This window comes from Monopterus albus, unplaced genomic scaffold (assembly GCF_001952655.1).
Source record: "Monopterus albus unplaced genomic scaffold, M_albus_1.0 scaffold317.1, whole genome shotgun sequence".
NCBI classification, from domain to species: Eukaryota; Metazoa; Chordata; class Actinopteri; order Synbranchiformes; family Synbranchidae; genus Monopterus; species Monopterus albus.
In genome coordinates, this window is record NW_018128197.1 from 385991 (window position 1) to 407030 (window position 21040).

At 40.0% G+C, this 21040-nt stretch overlaps 1 protein-coding gene and 1 long non-coding RNA gene across 2 annotated transcripts in view; both read right to left on the bottom strand.

Moving 5' to 3' along the window:
* LOC109974002 (uncharacterized) overlaps positions 1 to 4063 on the bottom strand; it is a 30162-nt gene extending 26099 nt beyond the window's left edge. Inside the window, exon 1 of the long non-coding RNA XR_002276912.1 lies at positions 3697 to 4063. This is a non-coding gene — a long non-coding RNA (uncharacterized LOC109974002). The remainder of the gene's footprint in view (positions 1 to 3696) is intronic.
* A 6355-nt stretch (positions 4064 to 10418) lies between these two features.
* Positions 10419 to 17339, bottom strand: suds3 (SDS3 homolog, SIN3A corepressor complex component). The gene is made up of 12 exons (XM_020623963.1): positions 17216 to 17339; positions 16756 to 16825; positions 16588 to 16643; positions 15913 to 15984; positions 14500 to 14519; positions 14228 to 14384; positions 13905 to 14000; positions 13609 to 13670; positions 13486 to 13507; positions 12841 to 12946; positions 11919 to 12003; positions 10419 to 11208 (listed from the first exon to the last, which is right to left on the bottom strand). Exons 1-12 carry the CDS (start codon positions 17322 to 17324, stop codon positions 11110 to 11112), a joined length of 954 nt encoding a protein of 317 aa, XP_020479619.1. The 5' UTR covers positions 17325 to 17339; the 3' UTR covers positions 10419 to 11109.
* Positions 17340 to 21040: the final 3701 nt, after the last annotated feature.

The window sequence follows — 21040 nt, forward strand, 5'->3', positions numbered from 1 at the left end:
TATTGTTTATTTGTTGGTAGTTTATGTTAGAACTTTATTTGTCAAGTTATGTTAATTTCTTTATATTTAAAGGAAATATTTAGTTGAGAGCAGGCTGTCTGTTTAGTGTTTATTAGTTGATTGCTTTGGTAGTGTCTTTAGTTTACCCCTTGTGTGTGTTACTGGTTTGGCCAGCCAGTATATATGTTCCCCTGTGTGTGTCATTTGCTAGGTCAGTTGGTTTTGTTGAGACAGTTCAGTTTGCTGTATTTTGAGTTTCCTTATCTTTCGTTGACCTCTTTTAGGGCCCAGTTTATCTGATGTTAATTTTGTTTTGTTTTTTTCTTGCTTTTGGGTTAATAAAAACCTTTTACTTTGAACTTTGGAAGCTGTGTCTTTTGCCTTACTGCTTGGTCCCTGACAGACAGATTTAAGTGTAGCCAAGGCAACACTGACTAATAGTATACTAATACTAAAAGATATTGTTTAGTACCAAGAACACATAATGCAAAACTTGAACTCTTGCATTTTCAATGATTTTGAAAAGCTGTAATGTAATATTAAGAAACTAAATGAGGTGGAACCATGTTTTAAAATGTATGTTTTCTAATCCATGCAGCTGTAGCCAGCTAATGTTAGCTCCAGGAGTGTGCTGAATATGCTGCCTCTCTTTTTATAGTTGAACTGTATTAAAATGAAAATCCTGTGAAAGGGGTTTTAAACTGCAATGCATTGTATTCACATAAAATATTGGGCTAAAGTTGCATGTTCAAGGGGAAGAGAAAGCAATGCACGTGTATTTCAGCACAAGCATGATGAGGGAAAATGTAAGATCCAACATTATTTCAAAATAAGGATAATAAGAATAATCACCTTTATTTGGCCAAGTATGTTACACACAAGGAATTTGTTTCTGGTATAGAACCGAGGCAGCCATCTGCAGTGTCAACTCACACTGATGGCTGTAACCATCAAGGGCAACTTGGGGGTTCAGTGTCTTGCCAAACAACACTTCAACATGTGGACTGCAGGCACCGTGATTCAAGCCTCCAACCCTCTGGTTGAGAGACAACCACTTTACCCACTGAACCACAGTCAGCCCCCAAGCCATAACCCCACAAGCTAATATAGACTAATTACTCTGACTTTAAAGACACTAGATTACAGTTGGTAAGCTAGTTAGTCAAACATGCTAATGGTTGCAGCTTAATTTAGAGATAAACACACTTACACTTTTGCTTTTGAGGTTTTGGTTTTCAAGAGGCTAAAAAAAAAAAAAAAAAAAAAAGCCGTTTCTCATCTGTTGTCAGAAATTGCTCTAACTGAATTAATATAAAAAAAATCTAACATAGTTCTTTTCATAACATGAAGCTTCAATATTTATTTCTGAGCAACTCTGAGCCATGCAGCACCTAAATAAACATTGATTTGCTGTTTAAAGCTTATGTAGACATCTGTAAACTCCTCGATCACAGAACTAGAGGCTGTATGAGACTCTGCATTGCAACCCACTGAAAAATCTTAGAGTAAGCACTGCAGCTTGATGTGCTTTCACCATGAGAGGTTACGTGATTGCATTTCACTCTCCAATGAATTGGACATTATCCTTTGCCGTTACTCAAACTGTGGCAGATGGAAAGTGAAGTCATCAGCATGCGACACCTATAACGTCTAAGCTTGGTTCATGTATTCAGAGGCGGGGTGCCGCTATAATCAGACCTAATGGAAACAGATGTTGTGTTCCATGGGACATGGCATCTCTAGCACAGCGTGCTGGCTGCCAGGCACTCACTTCATAACAGACATCTTGCTGCTTTTCATCTCCACACTCACTTCACAGCAGAAATAATCTTTTGGGAACAATGCTGTAAATAACATCCCTACACAGTGAAGCAAAGCGTAAAACAAGCAAGGAGCCTCAAATACTGTGTATCACAACTACACACACAAATCCATGCAGAGATCTGATGTGCATTTTTCTGTTTCTCTGCTCCACATATGCAAGAACACAGAATTGCCTCTGAAAGGCCAGGGGAGATGCAAAACAATTTCCTGACAACTACAAAAACAGTGGATACAAAAGCAGGGGGTTGGAGACTAAGATATTATTATGCATAACCAGTATGTTGTCCAGGAAACTCTAATTGGAAGTAATTTTGCACTCAGTCCTAATAAAGCTAATGGAAGCAGAAGTATCATATCACGGTCTAGCACATTTCTAACTTTATGAGCTTGGATATATCTGAAGAAAGGTGCATATTTGTTACCTATTCACACTGGGTATGTTGTCAGCAAATGTGCAGCCTTAAAAAGACTCCTACCGATGTAGCAAGAGAAGTCAGGATGGAGTCACATCTGACCGCCGACAGTGCCATCAAACTGATGACATCCCGACTCTGTCACAAACCATAAAGAAGGCTGCAACGGCAAGATGGAATCCATTAGCCTCCTCTCTGTTCCAAATGAGGCATCAGCAAGCACTCAGAGGTCTCCTCAATGCATTGTGAAGACATCTCACAATCACTTTTATCATGCCCATTTCCCTCTTTTCCCCCTCAATAGAAAGAAGGAAATGTCGCAAGCTCAATTGATGCTAATAAAATTGGAAAGGAGCAAGATGTGGGTGTGCAGGAAGCATGTGGGGAACAGTTAAAGAAGTAAAGGAACACAAGTTCATTGCACTGCAATTATGTGCAATGTTGTCATCAAAAACCCTGCACACACTGTACATTTTAGCTAGAAACACTACCAGACAAATAGATTTTTGGCCACCTGGGGCCAGAAAGGCCCTACAGATATCTGCTAGTTGCTAACAAGTAACAAGTCTGAATTGATACCGATATTGATATTTAACAGTTTTAACTGTCCATCCCTAAGACAGTTCCTTTAGGTTGATATTGATATTTAACAGTTAAAACATCTGATGATGATCTCCCCGTCCATCCCTAAGACAGTTCCTTTAGGTTAGCTTCAGTGGACCGGGAGAGTTCAGAAGAAATATATGGTCTAAAAGAGTTTTTGTATTGTTTTGGCGTTTTTACATTAACACATATCAAACCATTTGTCCTACATTCTTGAATAATGATTCCCCCTGCTGACCGTCTTTATGCTGGCATATCACCTTCAGCCTCCAACTCCTTATTTACCTCTAGTTGCTCCCTAGAGCCACAAAGTTCAGTTTCTGACCCTTTTTGCATCACATAAGTTTCTCTGATTTATTGTCTATGTAAAAAGGTATTGATTAATTCATCTTTTTAAAATGCAACATCCGTTTTAGGCTTCTTTTTTTTTTAATTCAGGTGTCAAAAGCGCTGTGTACTTTTCATTGCTACAGCCTTCACAGTCTGAGTGGCAAATTAATGAAGAGGAATCATCAATATGTAATGTTGTGTGGAAACCAGGCCACCACTGGCCTACACCAGGACTGTATGAGAGAAGACTAATATGGCAACTGGGGGCCATTTAAGCCTTGTCACAGGGCCCTGGGTTTCCTCTGTCCACCACCAGCACAAGCAACAGATTTACCACTGCACAGACTGAAGCTGCTAAGTCAAGCCTCCCAACAACAAACGTACTGTAGCCTACATTAATTCACTTCATGTATATTTCATTCCCATAGTGTCTTTCCACAACAGTTCCGCACAGCAGCAGCGCTCTCAGTATACAACACATCACAGCATTGGAAACTGTAAGCATTAATATTAAACACTGACTTACTGAGGCGGACTGGTCAGCATCTCTGTTTTGACAAATTTCCAGATCCACTTTTACCCAGCAGGCACGGACAGTGTCAGAAATGAAATCTCCCGTTTATTGAATGGATCTATGGTCCTGTGCTGACAACCGCTGAGGCATCCTCAGTGTTGTCTTTGCTGACGCTTGTTTCAGTTGTTTCAGTCAGTGTCCGGCCCAGGTTGCGCCAGGATTTGTCTTATTTAAAGCTGCTTTAAGTCTTCTTAGCTCATGGCAGGGTTGTGGAGTCCCCATACCGGAGCCACAGGACTACCTTCCACTTTGCCGAATCCTTTTTGACAAATCCAGTTAACGCTGGTATTTTTTTTTTAAAGTTACTCTTTGTCTCACTTATCTTTCTGTTTCCGCCTTTTTGAGCACTGCTCTAATTTCTCACGGATGTTTACATTTTTCACCGAGGAAGAGCAGCTCGTAAAGTGACAATTAAGCACCAAACTAACCAATCACAATCACAGTCGGGTTTATTGGCCAGGTGTGTTGAACTCATGAGGAGTTTGACTCCGGTACAGTGGCTGTCAATGTGCACGTACAATGTTCTTCCATAAGGCAACGAGTAAACAAAATAAGACTGAGAACAAGAAAAGAAAAAGAATGTGCAAACAAGAAAAAGGAATGTGCATTAGTAAAATAAAAATAAAAATATCGGTGTGAAACTGTCCTTGTGCCTGGTTGTTTTGGCCTACAGTGACCTATAGCGCCATCTAGAGGGGAGGAGATTAAACAGTTTGTGTCCAGGATGTGAGTGGTCTGCAGAAATCTTCTCTGTCCTCCTTTTGACCCGTGAGGTGTACAGGTCCTCCATGGAGGGCAGGCTGGCACCGATGATTCTTTCTGCAGTCCTGACTGTCTGCTGGAGTCTGTACTTGTCCTGTTTGGTTGCTGAACCAAACCAGACAGTGATGTGATGGAAGAGCAGAGAACAGACTTGATGACTCGTAGAAGTGTATCAGCAGCTCCTGGGGCAGGTTGAACTTCCTGAGCTGGCACAGGATAGTGTCAACAATTATGGCCAGTCAAACTGATCAATCAAACAGTACACATGTTAATGACATTTTACCCTCTGCTATTATTCATATTCAGAGGCCCTTTGCAGTTGGACCCAGACTAAAAGCCAGTGGTTTAATAAACCCAATTTTTACCATGACTGTGACCTCAAATGGATCATTCTGACTCAGTTATGCTCAGTTGTAACATGGCATGGCCTACTGCTAGGCAAAGCTCAGTGATGTTATTCATTAAATCACTTTCTTCATATTCATTTTTAATCTGGTCTCATCAGTTGCCAGGGTTGCAGTTGATTGCTATTCATTTATGAATTAAAAATGAATACGAGTCTGCACCAATAAGCTAAGGCCTATCTGACTCATTGCAATGCACAAATTTAATTTGGACTAGTAAACTCAGAGCATTCACATCTCCTGGTGTCTATTTGTTGTCTATTTGGACTCTGGAGCATTGTTGAGAGGAACACATCAACTGGGACACATTAAATGTGTGTTTCCATCCTCTACCATGCAAACCATGCTTTGTAATGAGTGAGGGCGTTATCTAACAATCTTAACGTGCAAGCTTTCCTGGTTAGAAGGATGTCAGCGTGTGATTGTCTGCACAGCTACACACTGAAAGGCTGACAAAATGTATCAAAGGCAGGAAGCCAAGCTGATGTCTCGACTCATGCTCCAAGTGAGCTGCATTTTTTTGTTTCTGTTCATCAGAAGCAGATTTAGTATGAGCTATCAGACATAAGGGATCCAAACACAAACACATGGTGATTGACATGGAGGGAAAACTCAGTTTTTTGTGAGCTACTTGTGTTTTTCAAGGTCTTTTAAAAAATTGCCTTTTCACATTCTTGCAGAGAGTTAGATGAGAAGCTTGATAGCACCCTCACTTTTGTACATGCACATTTGTAAATATAAAGTTAGAACCAGTTTCTGGTTGTCTTAGCTCAACTTGGCATAAAGACTGGAAACAACAAGAAATGGCTAGCTTGGCTCTGTCCATCAAAAATAAAGGCCAAATGCACAGTTCCTTTGGTTTTAAGGCAGGTTATTTCTTGGCCAGGTGAATGAGTAATTTCATGAAGCCTGTGCAGACAACTTCATGATAACAACAAGGCTGCAGGAAAGTACTGCACCCAACCCAGAAATAGGCCAGCACATAATCACCCGCAGAAACGTGTTGTTATTACACTTTCATTTTTGTACAAATTTATTAAATGAGATGCAATTTGCTATTCAGTAAGTTTTAGAGGTGCTGGTAGGTGAATGATGTTACAGCCATCTTTGCACTAAACTAAGCTAACTGGCTCATGGTGGTTGATTATCTCGATATTCACTTGAGAAGTAACAAGCGTATTCCTAAAAATATCAAACTATACCTACTATAAAATTGTCATATCCTTATTTTTCTGTCCCTTTAAGATCACTATACCAAAATACAAAGCCTGTCGAAAGAGAAATGAATTATATGTAGGCAACATCGTCCATATGTCTGCCTGACTCCCACAAGGCAAAAACACAATCTGTCTTTTCAAGGTAGGAACCTCTCCTGAGATGATGGAGCACCTCAAGGAGCCCCCTCAATGCAAAAAATTGCATGATAAACTTATTCTGAACAACTGCGTGGTCCATCTTTCCATCCATAAAAGCCCCCTCCAGCCTTTCCCCATGCTTCTCTCTTTCTCCTAACGCGTCTCCTAATGTGTCTAAAGAGGTTACAGAGAAAGCAATGTTTTGATTCCTGAGTGACTGTGATGGCTCACAAGATACAGTATCTTCCCCTTATCAGAGCAAACCTTATCAGTGGGGGAGCGAGCTCACTTTTCCAAATGGACGCCAAAGTCAGTGTGAAGATTGGTGCTTCAAGGGGAGAGGACGTTAGTAGACGCGCTCTGGAATTCATTCACACTTTTCATAAGTTGTGTGATAAGAAAATTAAAAGAAAATTGGTGTCAAAATTCAAACCTACAACAAGTTTAATGACTAAAAGAAACCTCTAAACATGCACTAACTTGGGAAGCCAAGGTCATCTTACACAGCAACACATTAGTGCTGTTATTCATGTAAACGTATTACACATGTATATCACACCTGCATTTACAAGTCACGGGGTATGAATTCTTGTTTTTTCATTTTAATTCCTCTCTGCTATTCTTTGTTACCTCTTGTTACCCCTGACCCGTTAAATTAGTCATGTCGAGATGATGATTTGACTCTGTGTCACACACAGTCTCAGTTATCAGTTCTTTGGTTTATGGTAGCGAGAGAAGGTGATAGGTCAAATAGAACGTCCACACATCAACCCTGGGGAAAAATCATTTTCCAGTGTAAGGATAATGTACACATTAACAGGAGCCTATTGACTCCTTTTGCTCCAGGACTCCATAGCAGAGCATTCTGACCATGCGATTGGGTAACTTAATGTACAGTATAATAGTTCATAATACATAGATCATATGTTGTGTATTTAAACTTAATCTGTGAATGTGCAAGTGCCTCATAATAGTACTAAAGTTTCAAATGTACTTGAGTCATTTCACTGTTAATTCAGGAAATCACATGGTTTATTTCACAATGAGGGGCTCCTATGAGCTTTAAATTGAAATTCTGCATCCTTTAAAACTGTAGGAATGACTACAAGACACTTCAGATGATATGAGGGCTAAATATAGATGGAGACTCTCATCATTAGGCAACAGTCTTTGAATTAGCAGAAGGGTTGTGAGAGCAAAAAAGAGAGAAGTTTAAATTGTACAAGTTCACAAATGTACAAATAACACAAACTTGTTATTTCAAATACAGTATACCCACTTGCGAAGCTCACTCACTGGGCTATGAGATGGATGATTTACTCAACATTGTTCTGCTTTATGTTATGCTGTCTTAGTGCATAAATCAAAAGAGCAGCTTAACAGAATGGTGCTGAGCATCTAGATACTGACAATGACTTTGTTCTGAGCAGTAGCTGCTTAACAGGATGAATATCTAAAATGATCAAATGGTCCAGTGAGGCTGCAACTCTGTTCCACAACCCTGGGTCAAATGTCAAGGGAGAAATGAGGAGCTTGTACTGCACATGAATTCCTCTCCCAGTGTAGACCAGCTGAAGAGTCTAAATTGGCAGAACACACACACATTTACTCAGGGCCTAGCAGGGTTTTCAGGGAGCTACCATCCTCTGTTCTGGCCACCAGAGGCAAATCTCTCACTCCATTCCCACCAGATAGTGCAGAATGAGATGCAGCTCTCCACGCTGTAGCTATGCACCGATGCGCTAACATGCAGTGAAGCAAATGCTCAGTTTAGGGGGAAGAGGATAAAAGAGGGAATTTGGTACTGGTGGGGGATTGCGAGGGGGATTTTTATTGATGCCCTGGGTGACTTCTAATGCACACAAGAAATAACCGCCAAAGAGTATAACAGCTCCAGTGAGAAATACCAGCACACCTAAACCACAGCCAGACTGCTGTAATGACTTCTGGCCATGGAAGGCTGGAGCGCTTCCTTTTGTTTATCATATGGTGCGTGACAGCATGCGTTTTACACAATCTGGTGAATAGACAGTGCATGAAGAAGAATTGATTCATCACCTGAGAACTGTCTCCATGATCCTTAAGTGCTCCTACACGTTCTCATGCTTACTCAGCATATTGATTTAAGGCTGCAAAAACAGCCGCTGGCAGTAGAAGCTTGAGCCGACACACTCCCACAGAGAAAGAAACTGACTAGCTGCAGACTAGGGCCCAGTTCTAAAGAAGGGCTGCACATTTGTAAAAGGAGTAAAGATGTAAGACTTCTTTGCATTTGCATCTCATTGTGCCAGTCTGTGTCTGCTTGTGCTCATTCAGAATCTCTTGGTTGTCTCCCTGTGGCCATTTTATACCTCTGTGTTTGTTTGGCTCCTCATGTGGTTGTTGTGCCTTTCCTTTTATGTTTTTTGTAGCCGATTAACTTTCCAGAAAGTGTTAGCACACACTTATGGTCCAGAGGCCCCGTTTCAGTAATCTATCCATGCTAAGAAGCCAACTATCTATTACCTTCTCACTCTGATATGGGGTCACAAATGGGGGACGTTCATATTTTAGCAAGATCCTTTTCCCCGTGCACACCACTCTGTTCCTGTCTGTGATGCCAGATCAATTAAAATGGCCCAAATGTAAAAAAAATACAGTAGTCGGATATATGACTGATGCCAAAAAACTTGCAAGAAATCCATCTACTGTAGATCTCACATGAACAGTCTCAGTGTATGTTATTCTGGCCTTGACTAAGAGCCAGACAAGGGATGCAATAAAGGAGGCAGACAGGCATCACATTCACTATCAGCCCATATCGTGCTCTCGCAAGAGACAGAGCAATCACACCTGATGGCTACAGGACAACAAGCCTTTTGAGATGAGCCTTGCATTTAGTGCAGCAGAGCAAAACGGTAATTGCCCTCTGTGTCAGGTTGGGTCATTAAGTCAGGCAAAGTGAAACATGCCATCCGGTTAAAGCGATAGGACACACAAGAAGGAAAAGACGGGCTGTTCAGAGCCCTCAGACCTGCTCAGAAACCTGTGCTGAATGCCAAATAAGTTAGCTGTTTACAAAGTGCAGGGATGCTTGAGAACAGTTGTGTTAGTGGTGAGCAAATACGCTCCTACAAATGACACAGACACCCGGCACTGACATGGAAAAATACACAGCAAATCAAATGCTTGCCTGTGCCCTACCATTACACTTAATGCTCAATTCAACATATTATTAAACATGCTAGAACTTTACAATCTAAACTTTTCATTCAGGAGTCATGGACTCCTATTGGTCTATAACTGCATAGCAGTGGATCAATGAACCATTTTTAAATGTACATTAATATATCAGCATGTTCATTGAAGCACTCAACATCAATATTGTTACATTAACAGTGAATAACAGGACTATGTTCCCCATGGTAACTTTATAAGACTGTCAGTTTTATGTTTACAGCCTGTTTTTTGTAGGTCAGATGCACAGTATACTAACATAATTCTCCTACTTATTAAATGTATCATTGATTACAAAAGGAAGTCTGATGCACCTGTAGCCAGCTCATTCACTCATGCAGTCATTGTAGACAACTGGATTTAAAAGTATGTGCTTGTTACATTCTCAGGTTGACTGAAAAACACTGTACCCTGTCATGTCTCTTCTGTGATCCAAAACCTGAAGAGCTCATTTTCAAGAAGGCTGTACCTGAGCAGCCAGATGTGCCATTTTGTTTATGAAAATTGCAGCAATAGCCCCAGAGAACCTCCATTCTCTTACAGTAAGTGAAGAACCACAACTGGCTGCCTGATTTGTTCATATTTCAGACAAACTCAACAGGCTAAATGGACTGAATTTTGTATTTCAGGCACAGGTGGGCATGTTAGTACTTTCCCTCAGGGCAGGAGTCCTTAAAAGATGTCAGCTCATCAAAAGCGTCCAATAGTCACAAGGTGAGAAGTGCTGCTTTACCTCACTGAAGAGGAATGGATATTTTTCAAAACTGGAAAAAGGCCACTACAAATAAACAGATGCTGAAGTCAAGGTGAAGGCTTATAAATGTCTGGATATTCGCAATATTTTTGTCTACATTGCCAAGCTTGTTTAATGCCAACATAACTAAATTAATTTGAAACAGTGAAACTCATCCAGGTGATAAAAGGCAGAAAACATTTTAATATAATGGAACACAATAATAGTCAACATAATGTTCCACAAAGCAGCTGAACTAATTCAAATTGCATATGGAAAAATGACATAATCTGACAAAAATATTAACATAAAAACAAACTTACAAAAACAGAAATTAAAAGTTTAATAAACAAGACTTTTAACCATGTTATTAGAACAAGCTATCAACATACCAAGCAACCTCCAAAAGGCATACTCATAACTGTTAACTTCTTCAGTTCAGAGTTTAATGATAATCATCCATTCTGGAAGCCCTGAAGATGGCCTCCACGGGTCAACATGAGGCTGAGAAATATATGAGAAATAACTTAATGACTGCATGGTGTAGAAATAATGTGTTGACAGCATGAGACAAAAACCAAAGCTGGCTCCTTTATGGCCACTCACTGTCTTCATACACATGATGCCACATAGTGACAAATAATTCTGGATAACAGTCAGCTGAGCATATGACCACTTTCACTGTACTAGCATTTGATTTATGTGATGAAATCAGATGAGACATCCTTGGCCTTGGCAAATCTGTATGAATGTGTGTGCTTGTGTAATGGTGGGTAGTGTAAGCGATGAAGAATAAGAGGCCTGAGATGTACCAAACAGGGAAGCAGTAGATGAATGAGCGGGCGGCTGAATGAATAAATGAACAAATGGGGGTTGGGCAGGGAGAGGTAATGCTTCATGCGGCCGATCGTCGACGGATGACAAATGCTCCCCTTTGCAGTTGTCCCAAGTAGATCCTCATCTTTGTGCTGTCACTTGTCTTCCTCACCCAAATCTGGAGAGCAGTGACAGAAAACCCTTAAGTATAATGCATTACTAAGAGGTTGTAACTAGCAGAGGTTAGTGACAGTCTAGTGTGGACTACAGTGGGAAAAGAGCACGTGTTACTGGTAAAACTAAAGGAAAACCTGTACAATAAAATCTGTGGATCGTAGCGTTTCCCATTCTACCACTCAAACAAGAACTACTTCCTGGACCTCCACAACACATCCAACATTTAAAAGGTTGAGAGTTGATATGTCTGCAGATCCAAGCCCATTGCTTTCTACTGAATACATTTAAAAATGGGTCTCATTTTTAGACAAAGTTCACCGATTTCCTAAAACAGCTGGGTGCTGTATATTTCAGCTAATGTTGCTCAAACAGGAGTAAGCAGTGCATTTGTTGGGTACTATTTTCAGCTGGGAGTTAATGCACATTTGGTGCTCTGGGAGCAGGATGGTGTATGTGGAACTGAGTCAAAATAAACTACAGTTTTTATGGTAATGAAGAACCATGTCACCCAGTGCAATGATGTGGTAGCACTGATGTGTTTTTAATGGAGCTCTGATGCACAGAGCGTTGAAGTACAACATGCTTTACACATACAGAAATCTTTTCATGAGATTTGTTGAGAACACAGAAGCTACTGAATATCACCAGCCTTATCCTATGATCAAACCCAGTTCTGTATGTGACAGGAGCTGGATGAGAACCAGATCTCACCTCATTGGTCCCCACTGAGCTGATGACACAGCTAATCTTTGTGTTGTCCTTTGACTCCAGGTAGATGGCTTGGCTCTTGTGGTACCTGTCAGTATGACACACACACACACACACACACACACACACACACACCATTAATTCGGCATTGACGGTGAGAAATGAGGGAGAGGCCCAAGTGCAGACAGGAAGGGGTTCATTATAAATCATTTTCCCCAGGTGAAAAATGAGATGGCACTAAACAGATAACTGCACTGGAAAGTCAAAACAAAAAGTCTTATTTTTTAATGGCTCCAAACTGTCAGAGACAGAACCAACCCATGAGAAGAGGCTGACAACCAAAACATTTGATCATTAAGGGCCCACTGAGGCATAATAACATGTCTCCTTGTGGCTGTTTGAGAAGGCTTTCCGGTGGTGGTGCCTTCTTTAGCGCTGAATAAATGAGATTTGCCTTTAAAGAATTGTGCACATACCTCATGGCTCATTCCTCTGATCTTCCTCAGCTAATAAAACAGAATTCTATTACTGTTTCCCCTCTTCAGATGATCTTGTGTTCTGACACTGCTCTCAAACAGAAGGTCATCAGAGCTGTGCCTGGTCAAGGACTTTCATAATCTTTATATCTGCATTACAGCACAATGCACCGCTAGACAAAACCGCAGCCTCTCTCTCTTCTCTGAGTATGTATTTTTATTGCAGCTTCAAGCAGCAGCACTCAGTTAGTAGCTGCTAAGTAATATCTCTTTCTGTAGCCTAGACAAAAAGAGGCTGTAATAAAAGTGTCTGTAAAATGCTTTTTGAAGATAGGCCAAACTGATGGCAATGTGGCCATCTAGTGGTGACACAAGCTGTAGACACGCTATGGGAGAAAGCCAGGAGAAACACTGAAAGGCCTGTTTTAAGAATGAAACTTTAAATTTACCATCTTTTGTCGTAGTAAAGTTTCCCCTCCTCAATGCGGGCCTCGTAACGCTGGGAAGGGTTCTCCATGGGAGTGGTGGGGATATGCTCGGGCGACGAGGGAGACACTAAAGGGGCAAAACCACCTGATTTGAAAAATATTCACTGGATTTCTTGATGAGAGGAGAGGGATATGAAAAGATAATACCATTCTCCTGTGAGTCCATTCAATATAAAGTTACAGCCAGGAGCCATTTAGCTTAGCTTAGCTTAAACACTGGAAACAGGTAACAAAATCAGCCTATCAGCATCTCTTAAAGCTCACTAATTAACATGTTATTTGTTTAAACCATTATAAACCCAAAGTATAAAAACATGTGGTGTACAAGGGTGGGGAGAATGTTCTGGATTATTTCTTAACTGGTAGATTTCCTGAAGTTGTTCCTTTGGACCAGCCACGCTTGCCGTTTCCCCTATTTCTGCTCATTCTGCTAAGCTAAGCCAACTGTAGCAACTTCATATTTACAGACATGATTTTCTCATTTAGCTCAGCAAAAAAAAAAGGTTTTATCAGCATATTTCCCCATATAGCAAACTATTTCTTAAACTATAGACTCACTGTACATTACAAGTGGGCATTAACTGCAGAAGGTGAGTGCTGACATACCTGGCCGTTTTGGTGACTTTAGCTGTAAAAGACAAGGTTTGATATATTTAGAATAAAGAAGAAGAAAAAAAACAACACTGAATGAAATGACATGCATAATATGAAGAAATGAGAAGCACTTACTTTATTAAGTGTTCTTAAATCTTCCATTATCTGTTCATCTGTTAACAAATAATTCAGCTGAGGTTTGAGGAGTTAAGGAAGCCATGTTTAAACACAACTTACCTGAGCAAATTAAGTTCCACAAATGCAGCTGACACTGACCTCTGATCTCCGCTTGGCTGAAGACAAAACTCCGCTAGGAATCAAAAGTACAAATATTACCTGTACAAATAAAACTGAATAATTTACCCCTCACAGATTCATCTAGCTACAGTAACTGCAGTCAATGTGAGACAGCAGGATTCTGTGAAGGATATCTGGTGCAGGCTTTCTCCGTTTGTCTGGTATTGGGACTGGATCATTGGGTCGCCTCCGCAGCTTACGGGTCATGATAGGTTTTACTTCCATAGAGTCTGTGGGTTAAAGCAATAATGATAAACTGAGATACAACAATAATGTAAAACTTTATCAAAAAGCATAACATTCATAATTTACCAAAAAATGTAAATAATAATAAAACTGAATTAAAAGGGCACATAAAACATCATAATTTACTGTATCTTAAAGTCAGACTTTAATCAGACCACTTGATATTAAAATATTCGGAGAGAGAAACACATCTACCCACAGACTTATTAGCCTGTTTTCAGCTCCATTGTTAATTTTTCATTCTCGATCATCTTCTTCTTCTCCTCCAGCTCTGCTATTAGGTTTTCCTTCAGTTCAACCTTTTTGTCGTCAAACTCCTTCACCGCTGCCTTTTTCTCTTTGATGTAGTTCCTCTCCACCTGTTCTGTCTGCACAAGGTTGAGAGACAGAAAAAGAATGGATGTTTTCCTTGTAACACCCACAAATCAGAGGTCAGTTCTGTATAACCAACATCAGCCAATCAGCAATTTTAGCTTTGCCTACCTCAAGCTGGAGAAACAGATCTGTAAAAGGAGAAGAAAAACACAGTAGGTCACGTAGAGCAAACATCAGTTCACTGCCATTATACTGGCACTTTTGACAACTTAAGTCAGTGCTGGTTGCCCTCAGGGCTACAAAAGAGGATGCTCCAAAAGCTTGGAAAACAGGGCACTGCAAACATTTATAAACCTAAAACTCAAAGGTAAAAATAAAGCTGATGTTATAAGGAATGCATCTATTACCCTTCTGGCATTGTGTAACTACTGTCCTACACTGGGCCTATTGTAGGTGAATTACTGTTTGCACTGCATTCTGGGCATAACAAATTTTAATCAGCAAAAAATGCATTACATAACAATCTGGCAAACAGCAAGCAACAAAAAAAGTTGATCACACACAAACCTCTGAATCAACAAAAATAAAGTAGCCAAAAAGATCAAAATGGTGGAAATTGGAGCAGAGAAAGAGGAAGACAACTCAGTCCTTCTCAACCCGAATTTGACTGGGTAACTGGGTAGACACAGCACTTTTTCTATTACTCCTGTATGTTGTGTTAAGTCACACTACTCATTTTATTCACCCTCTCTGCATATCTAAAATGTACAACTTCTACCTACCAACTTTCAACTGATCAGTCATAATGTTGGAGCTCATACTGAATATAAACATAGAGTCTGGTGATTTTTTTTTTTGTTTTTTTTGTTCAAAGACAATTCCAGTCAAGTTTTATTTAAACAAGACAGCTTTATTCACAAAATACTGACAAAAAAAAGGCAGCATTACTTTGTGAGATTCTAATTTGTACAGAAAAAAGATGAAAACAAGAAACCAGGAGTTGAGGAGTCAACAAAAGCATGTACAATATGACTTTACTAAAACTAGTTTGCTGCAGTTTACCAATTGACAGCAACCACAAGGGAAATCTAAGTATGGAACTTTTCAAATTTGAAAAGAGTCCATGAGAAATTCTGACATGCAAGTTCGCCATTCGATTCTCACTGATCAGACGATTTATCAGGCACAACAAACTCTTCAAAATGACAACCAATCTGACTGAAGTGAGTAGCATTTCTAACATTAGTCAAGACAAATATTTGGGGTTCACTTGCAGGGTGCCTGCACTGTATTATTCAGTCTTTGTCTCTGGCATTCACACCACATAAAAATGCATTTAAGTACTTATATAACACAATACTTCCATACTTCTCTTTACATATCCAAAAACACTTGAGAACAATGGGAGTAAACAGTGCTGCAAAACAACTGCTTGGAGGTGAGAACCAAGAAAAGGAAACTTAACCAATGTTCTTCCCATGGTCAAACTAATCTACAGGATGAAGCACCCTAAAACTGGAATAACCTATACATAACAATAACAATACATTATGTTCTGTCCCTAAATACTATTCAACTTGCCTGCATTTCGGAGTCTCTCTTTGTACTGCTGGTCCAGCTTCTTCATCCTCTTTTGATACTCCTGCAGTGTACCTGCAAAGAGAAGGGTACATTTAGTCACGATCAAAGGAATCAAAACTCTTCTTTAAGAATTTCATGGTATTATCTTTATTTAACTTGGATGGTTTTGTAGGGTGAAAGGCAGTAAATTTGAAATGATTAAAACTCCAATACAAGCAGTTTCACAAAATGTATCATATTTCCTGACAGCTCTTTCACAGATATTTTCCTCTCAGTCCCCACCAACAGTCTAGATTACACAGAATTTGCACCTACATGTGTATTTGGAAAGAGCCCAGAACTTACCACTTACCACATAATTCCTACACTCAACATCTGTCTGAGCAATAAAGGGCTTATGGGACAGTTGACTGTGCTACAGCACCTTTAAACAGCCCGTCTGGTTTCTGTTTTTACTGAGAGACAATGGCTGCACTTTTAAACTGCTGCTAAAACTACCTTTATGGCCGGATGATGTAATCCCCAACCACTACCGTACGTAACAAGTAAGGAATTGGCTGAGTTCTTCAAAACTCTCCACTGAATATGAACCCATCACACAAATCCCACAAGATAAAATGAAGCAGTCATTCACATTTCACTCCTCCAATCACAAAAGAAAATGCAAGTTATTACCTTCTTGTAATTGCTGCAGCTGTCTTTTCAGGGAGGCCAGTTTATCTTGGTACATCCTGCAATGAAATAAACCAGAGCCTTTCACCATGGGGAAAACATGCAAACTTTAATGTTCAAATGATTTCTGTTGGGGTAAAACTGCTGATCCGTGGCTGGCAAAACACTTACTGCTCTTTGATTTCCACATAGTCATCCTCATCATGTTTGGCAAGGTCTGTTTCACTGGCATCCTCTGTGTCTGGAAAGGGCATGCCAGGGGAAGAAATCAATGATATTTCCCAACCATTCAAAACTGATTCTCTGGTTTAAAAATACTAAAATGTGATTATTTCAGTACGCGGTACAATGAGATTAATATGTACTTTTCTGAGTTGTCCAACACGAACTTAATGCAATTAAGATGAGTCCACAGACAGACAGTAGAGATTTCTGCAGTGCGTGGCATTAGTAAGGTAATGGGAAACATTCTGTTTTGAAATACTCTGCGATTTGTCAAATTAGGAGACCGAGAAAAACCCTAGTTCGCCACGAAAATATCCTACATTACATCCTCAAGGAACGACATCAGGAAAAAGTTCTGCTGGACAAAGGTGGGCAAATCTGATATCCGGCCATCGGATTTACAAACCTAATCCACTGATGTTAATAGGACGTTCGATTGAAATGCAGCTGTTACTTTGAGCGATGCCGCATGGGGAATAAACCCCACATGCACGATCATCGTTTAACTTGGTCATGCTGTCAGTCCAACGGCAACTCTCTCAAGACATACTTAATCGAGAGTGGTGCGATATGGCAAACTTAGGAGTCAAGTTTATAAGCACCGGCTAACATAGGTCAGACAGCGTTACCTTAAAAACCGACACAAGAGAAGGGTAAGGCCCGGTAGTAAGCTGACACAGCAGCTTTCATTTTCGGTTAGCATTAATGTGCTAGCTGAAGTTAGCCCAGCCTACTGTTTAAAGAGAAACTCGATTCCAGCTCACGCAGCTAAACAAATCCGGGGGAGGACAAAATAGGTCCAGCGGTTCGCTTGGAAGCCAATGTCAGGGAAGTATCTGACCTTGTAGTGCTGTCATCGCCTCGCTTTCCTTTCGTCTTTCTGTCTCTCTGACTGCAATCCGTACTGTCTCACTGAATGGTGTGAAAAGGGCAGTGCAGTGGACACTGCACGCAGGCTTTCGCTTGCCTGTCGACCTGTCAATGCTCGGAGCAAACGTTACGTAGCTAGTTGGCTAATTAACGCTATGTATCTCATTTAGAAATTCAGTTATTACTATACAATTGTTTATTGTATAGTAACGTAAGATGGAGCCAGTTTGGCTAGTAATGTGGTTAAAGCTGAATTATGCCCCACATGTAACGTTAGTATTGAAAAGTTAGCTAGTCAGTTTGTAAACAAACCCGAAAGAGTTTATTAACGACAACCGTATGCTCAGTTTTCTATCAGCACTGTAAACGACCAGCCAGTATAAGTGGCCTATCTTGTTTACACCACTTGCTTCTGAAATGTTTATAGGCTAAACAGGATCTTGCCTGGCGGCAGTAGTCACGCAGCTAATTTGTTAGATTATTTGACAAGCCAACCACCATCGTCTGAGGTTCGCATTAGACTAGCTTTCCACTTTGAAAAGCGGACACTTACAATGGGGTTTATGAATCGCTAAAATGATGCAGAACATACTGTTAGATAAAATAGTTACTACTTTTGCTCAAAATGTAGGTTGCTTTAAACGCGGAATAAAATAAAAAAAAAGAAAAGATAAATTTACACGGTAATCGCGCATTTCCGTTTCTTTTCCAACAAGTAGACAGAGCCCAACGGGCACCGTCCACGCTATCAAGTTCTTCTTCATCATTGTAATAATCCACCATAGGTGATAGCAAAGTCGAAGCCATGTTTTGTCTTGGAAATGTAAACAAACACAAAATAAACAACCGATTTGTATTTTGCAGCTCGCTTGGAACAGCGCCTACCACCGCTAGGACCTCCGAGTTTCAAGATGTCGAACCTGATGCCTGTATACAATGTCTGTAACAGTTATGTGTGGCCGTCTGATAAGGAAAAATATTTCAACCAATTAAAGTCAAGATTTTTTAGATAAATTATAGCGGACAATAACCTATGTGTTTTGTGTGCGCATGAAAATTGTCGGCAAAACATTTAAGCAGGCATATTTCCGAACAGTTGTGGCTCTCATAGACTCTATTTTGGCTCCTGGTTTCTATACTGAGAAAAATAACTTAAAAACGTCTTGGAAAATCTTTGTCTGAAATGCTAAAAGCCAGTGGTCGGTCGTTGATAGTGAAATCAGATGTTTTTCAATGAAGTAACCACCGCTGAAGATGTAGCTCGTCTATACCACGATTACTTGTGTCTACCTATGCACACATGCTCACTTCCAGTCTTATCATGTCCAACAGCCTACATGGGTTTGGAGGCTACTATGCACCGCTGTACTGGGTCTCCACGGTAACGTAATAACGTTGTCCAAACACCCTGTTTTAAAGCTGCCTCGCGGGATTATCGTGATTTCATCTTCCTGTGACATCAAAACACATGAGCACAGGGAGAGAGGGGGAAACATGGTAGCCATGTTGTGGTTTTCAGCCCTTTAAATTCACTCGCAGTAACAAAATCACCCTATGCTTAAGTGTTTCCAGATCAATGTAGGGCTGGACCCAAATATCCCAGTATTCAAATATTCATTCGTTGGCTAAGTAATCGGGTTTAAATTTTAGTATTTAAATATTCACCCCGCCGCACAGGTGTGCCAGTGACACCTACAATCCTTTTAGTAAATGTTAGGGTGATTTTTATTTTTAGATAGAAATGAATAAAATTAGTTAGGGTTTTTATTATATAGCATACATAAGTCTATATACTTTAATCTCACAGTTGTGTTTATGTTTATGTAGTTACATATCTGCATATCACCCAATGTGTTTACTGAATCACTGGTCAGTATTTACTGTGTTAGCTAATTGGAGCACTGTTTAACATCAAGGGGACTGGTTCACTAAAACACTTGTAGGATATGGTCCGTCTTACCATACTGACTCTGAGAGACGAGACAGTCCAAGTAACTTCAAAACAGTGCTGATTTATTCAAAGGATCACAGGTAAAATTAACATTACATGCTCAGGTATCTTGCACCTCCAATGTAAGATGAAAGACCCTGAACCCACCAGGCCTATACATTATATCCCCTCGGTTGTGCTAGCCCCATACTACACAGAAACGTCAACCGAGATGTCTCTGTTACCAGCTTTGCAGCTGGCCATAGCAGTAGTCAAAACATGAAGCAAATCAATGTGTGAATGTGTATGTCTGTTGATTAAGTGGTGTGTAGCTAAAAACATTCTCACATGACCTCTAGTGACATGTCGTGTCTTAAACATAAGAACATATTATGGCTAAGGCTACAGTTATACACGTCATAATAATAATATTAAACACCCTGTCTGCTGACAGTCATCAACTCTTCTCTCTAGTTATCCTTGACCAGATGTACCCTGTAGAAACTCATAAGCATGACTAAGCATTTAACAGTCTAACTAGACATCCTATCTCCACTAACATTTCTAATACATAAAGTATCTATCCAATATCTATCTGACTAAAAATACCTAACACACTGAATGTCATTAGATTTACAGCTTTGGCAAAGAGGGTCCACAGTTAATTTACTATCACCACCTGGCTAATGGGCCGGGGGAGCTATAGTTTATTGGGATTCCTAGGATAGTTAAAACAGAGATTAGATCTGAAGCCAGGAAGAAGAGAAAACTTCAAAGGTAGAACCATTACACACACACAGGCAGAGCAGTTTTATTGGAACAGGAAAGCAATGTCTAACATGTAGCAGTTAGTTGGAAACAAAGGAAGACGTAAGTGTCTATGTAGAAATTAAGAAATAGTAGGAATTCCTCCCCTTTTAGGGCGCTGTCCACAACCATTGGAGCAGAGAGGATGATTGGAGGACAGACGGAATGAAGGACCAATCTAAGTTAAGTTTAAACCACAACTTCTCCCCAACAGTTTTGGTCTAATCAGATAGTAACATCTTTCCATACAAATATTGTATACCGGCAAGTTGAGGACAGTCTTTTCTGTTTTATCCTAATATGAAATGACTATGAAATTACCTAACACTAAACAGGGAAGATCCATGTGCACATGCTTATTTTGATACGTTAATGCATAATAAATTTCACATAGCGAAATATATATCTTTTTATTAGTCTTCTCTTTTCAAAATAAAAGAATTTTCATTACACAAAGCTCAGTGTGGAAATCGTTCATGAAGCAGCTTCTGCTCATTGTTGCCGTTTCTGGTTAAAATGACAACCAGCGGGGTTGTACCAGCTGTCGTTAACTAACATTAACTCTGATTTAAATTGATGACAGGACAAAATGAAACTCCCTGTTGTTGGGTTTGTGCCCTCACA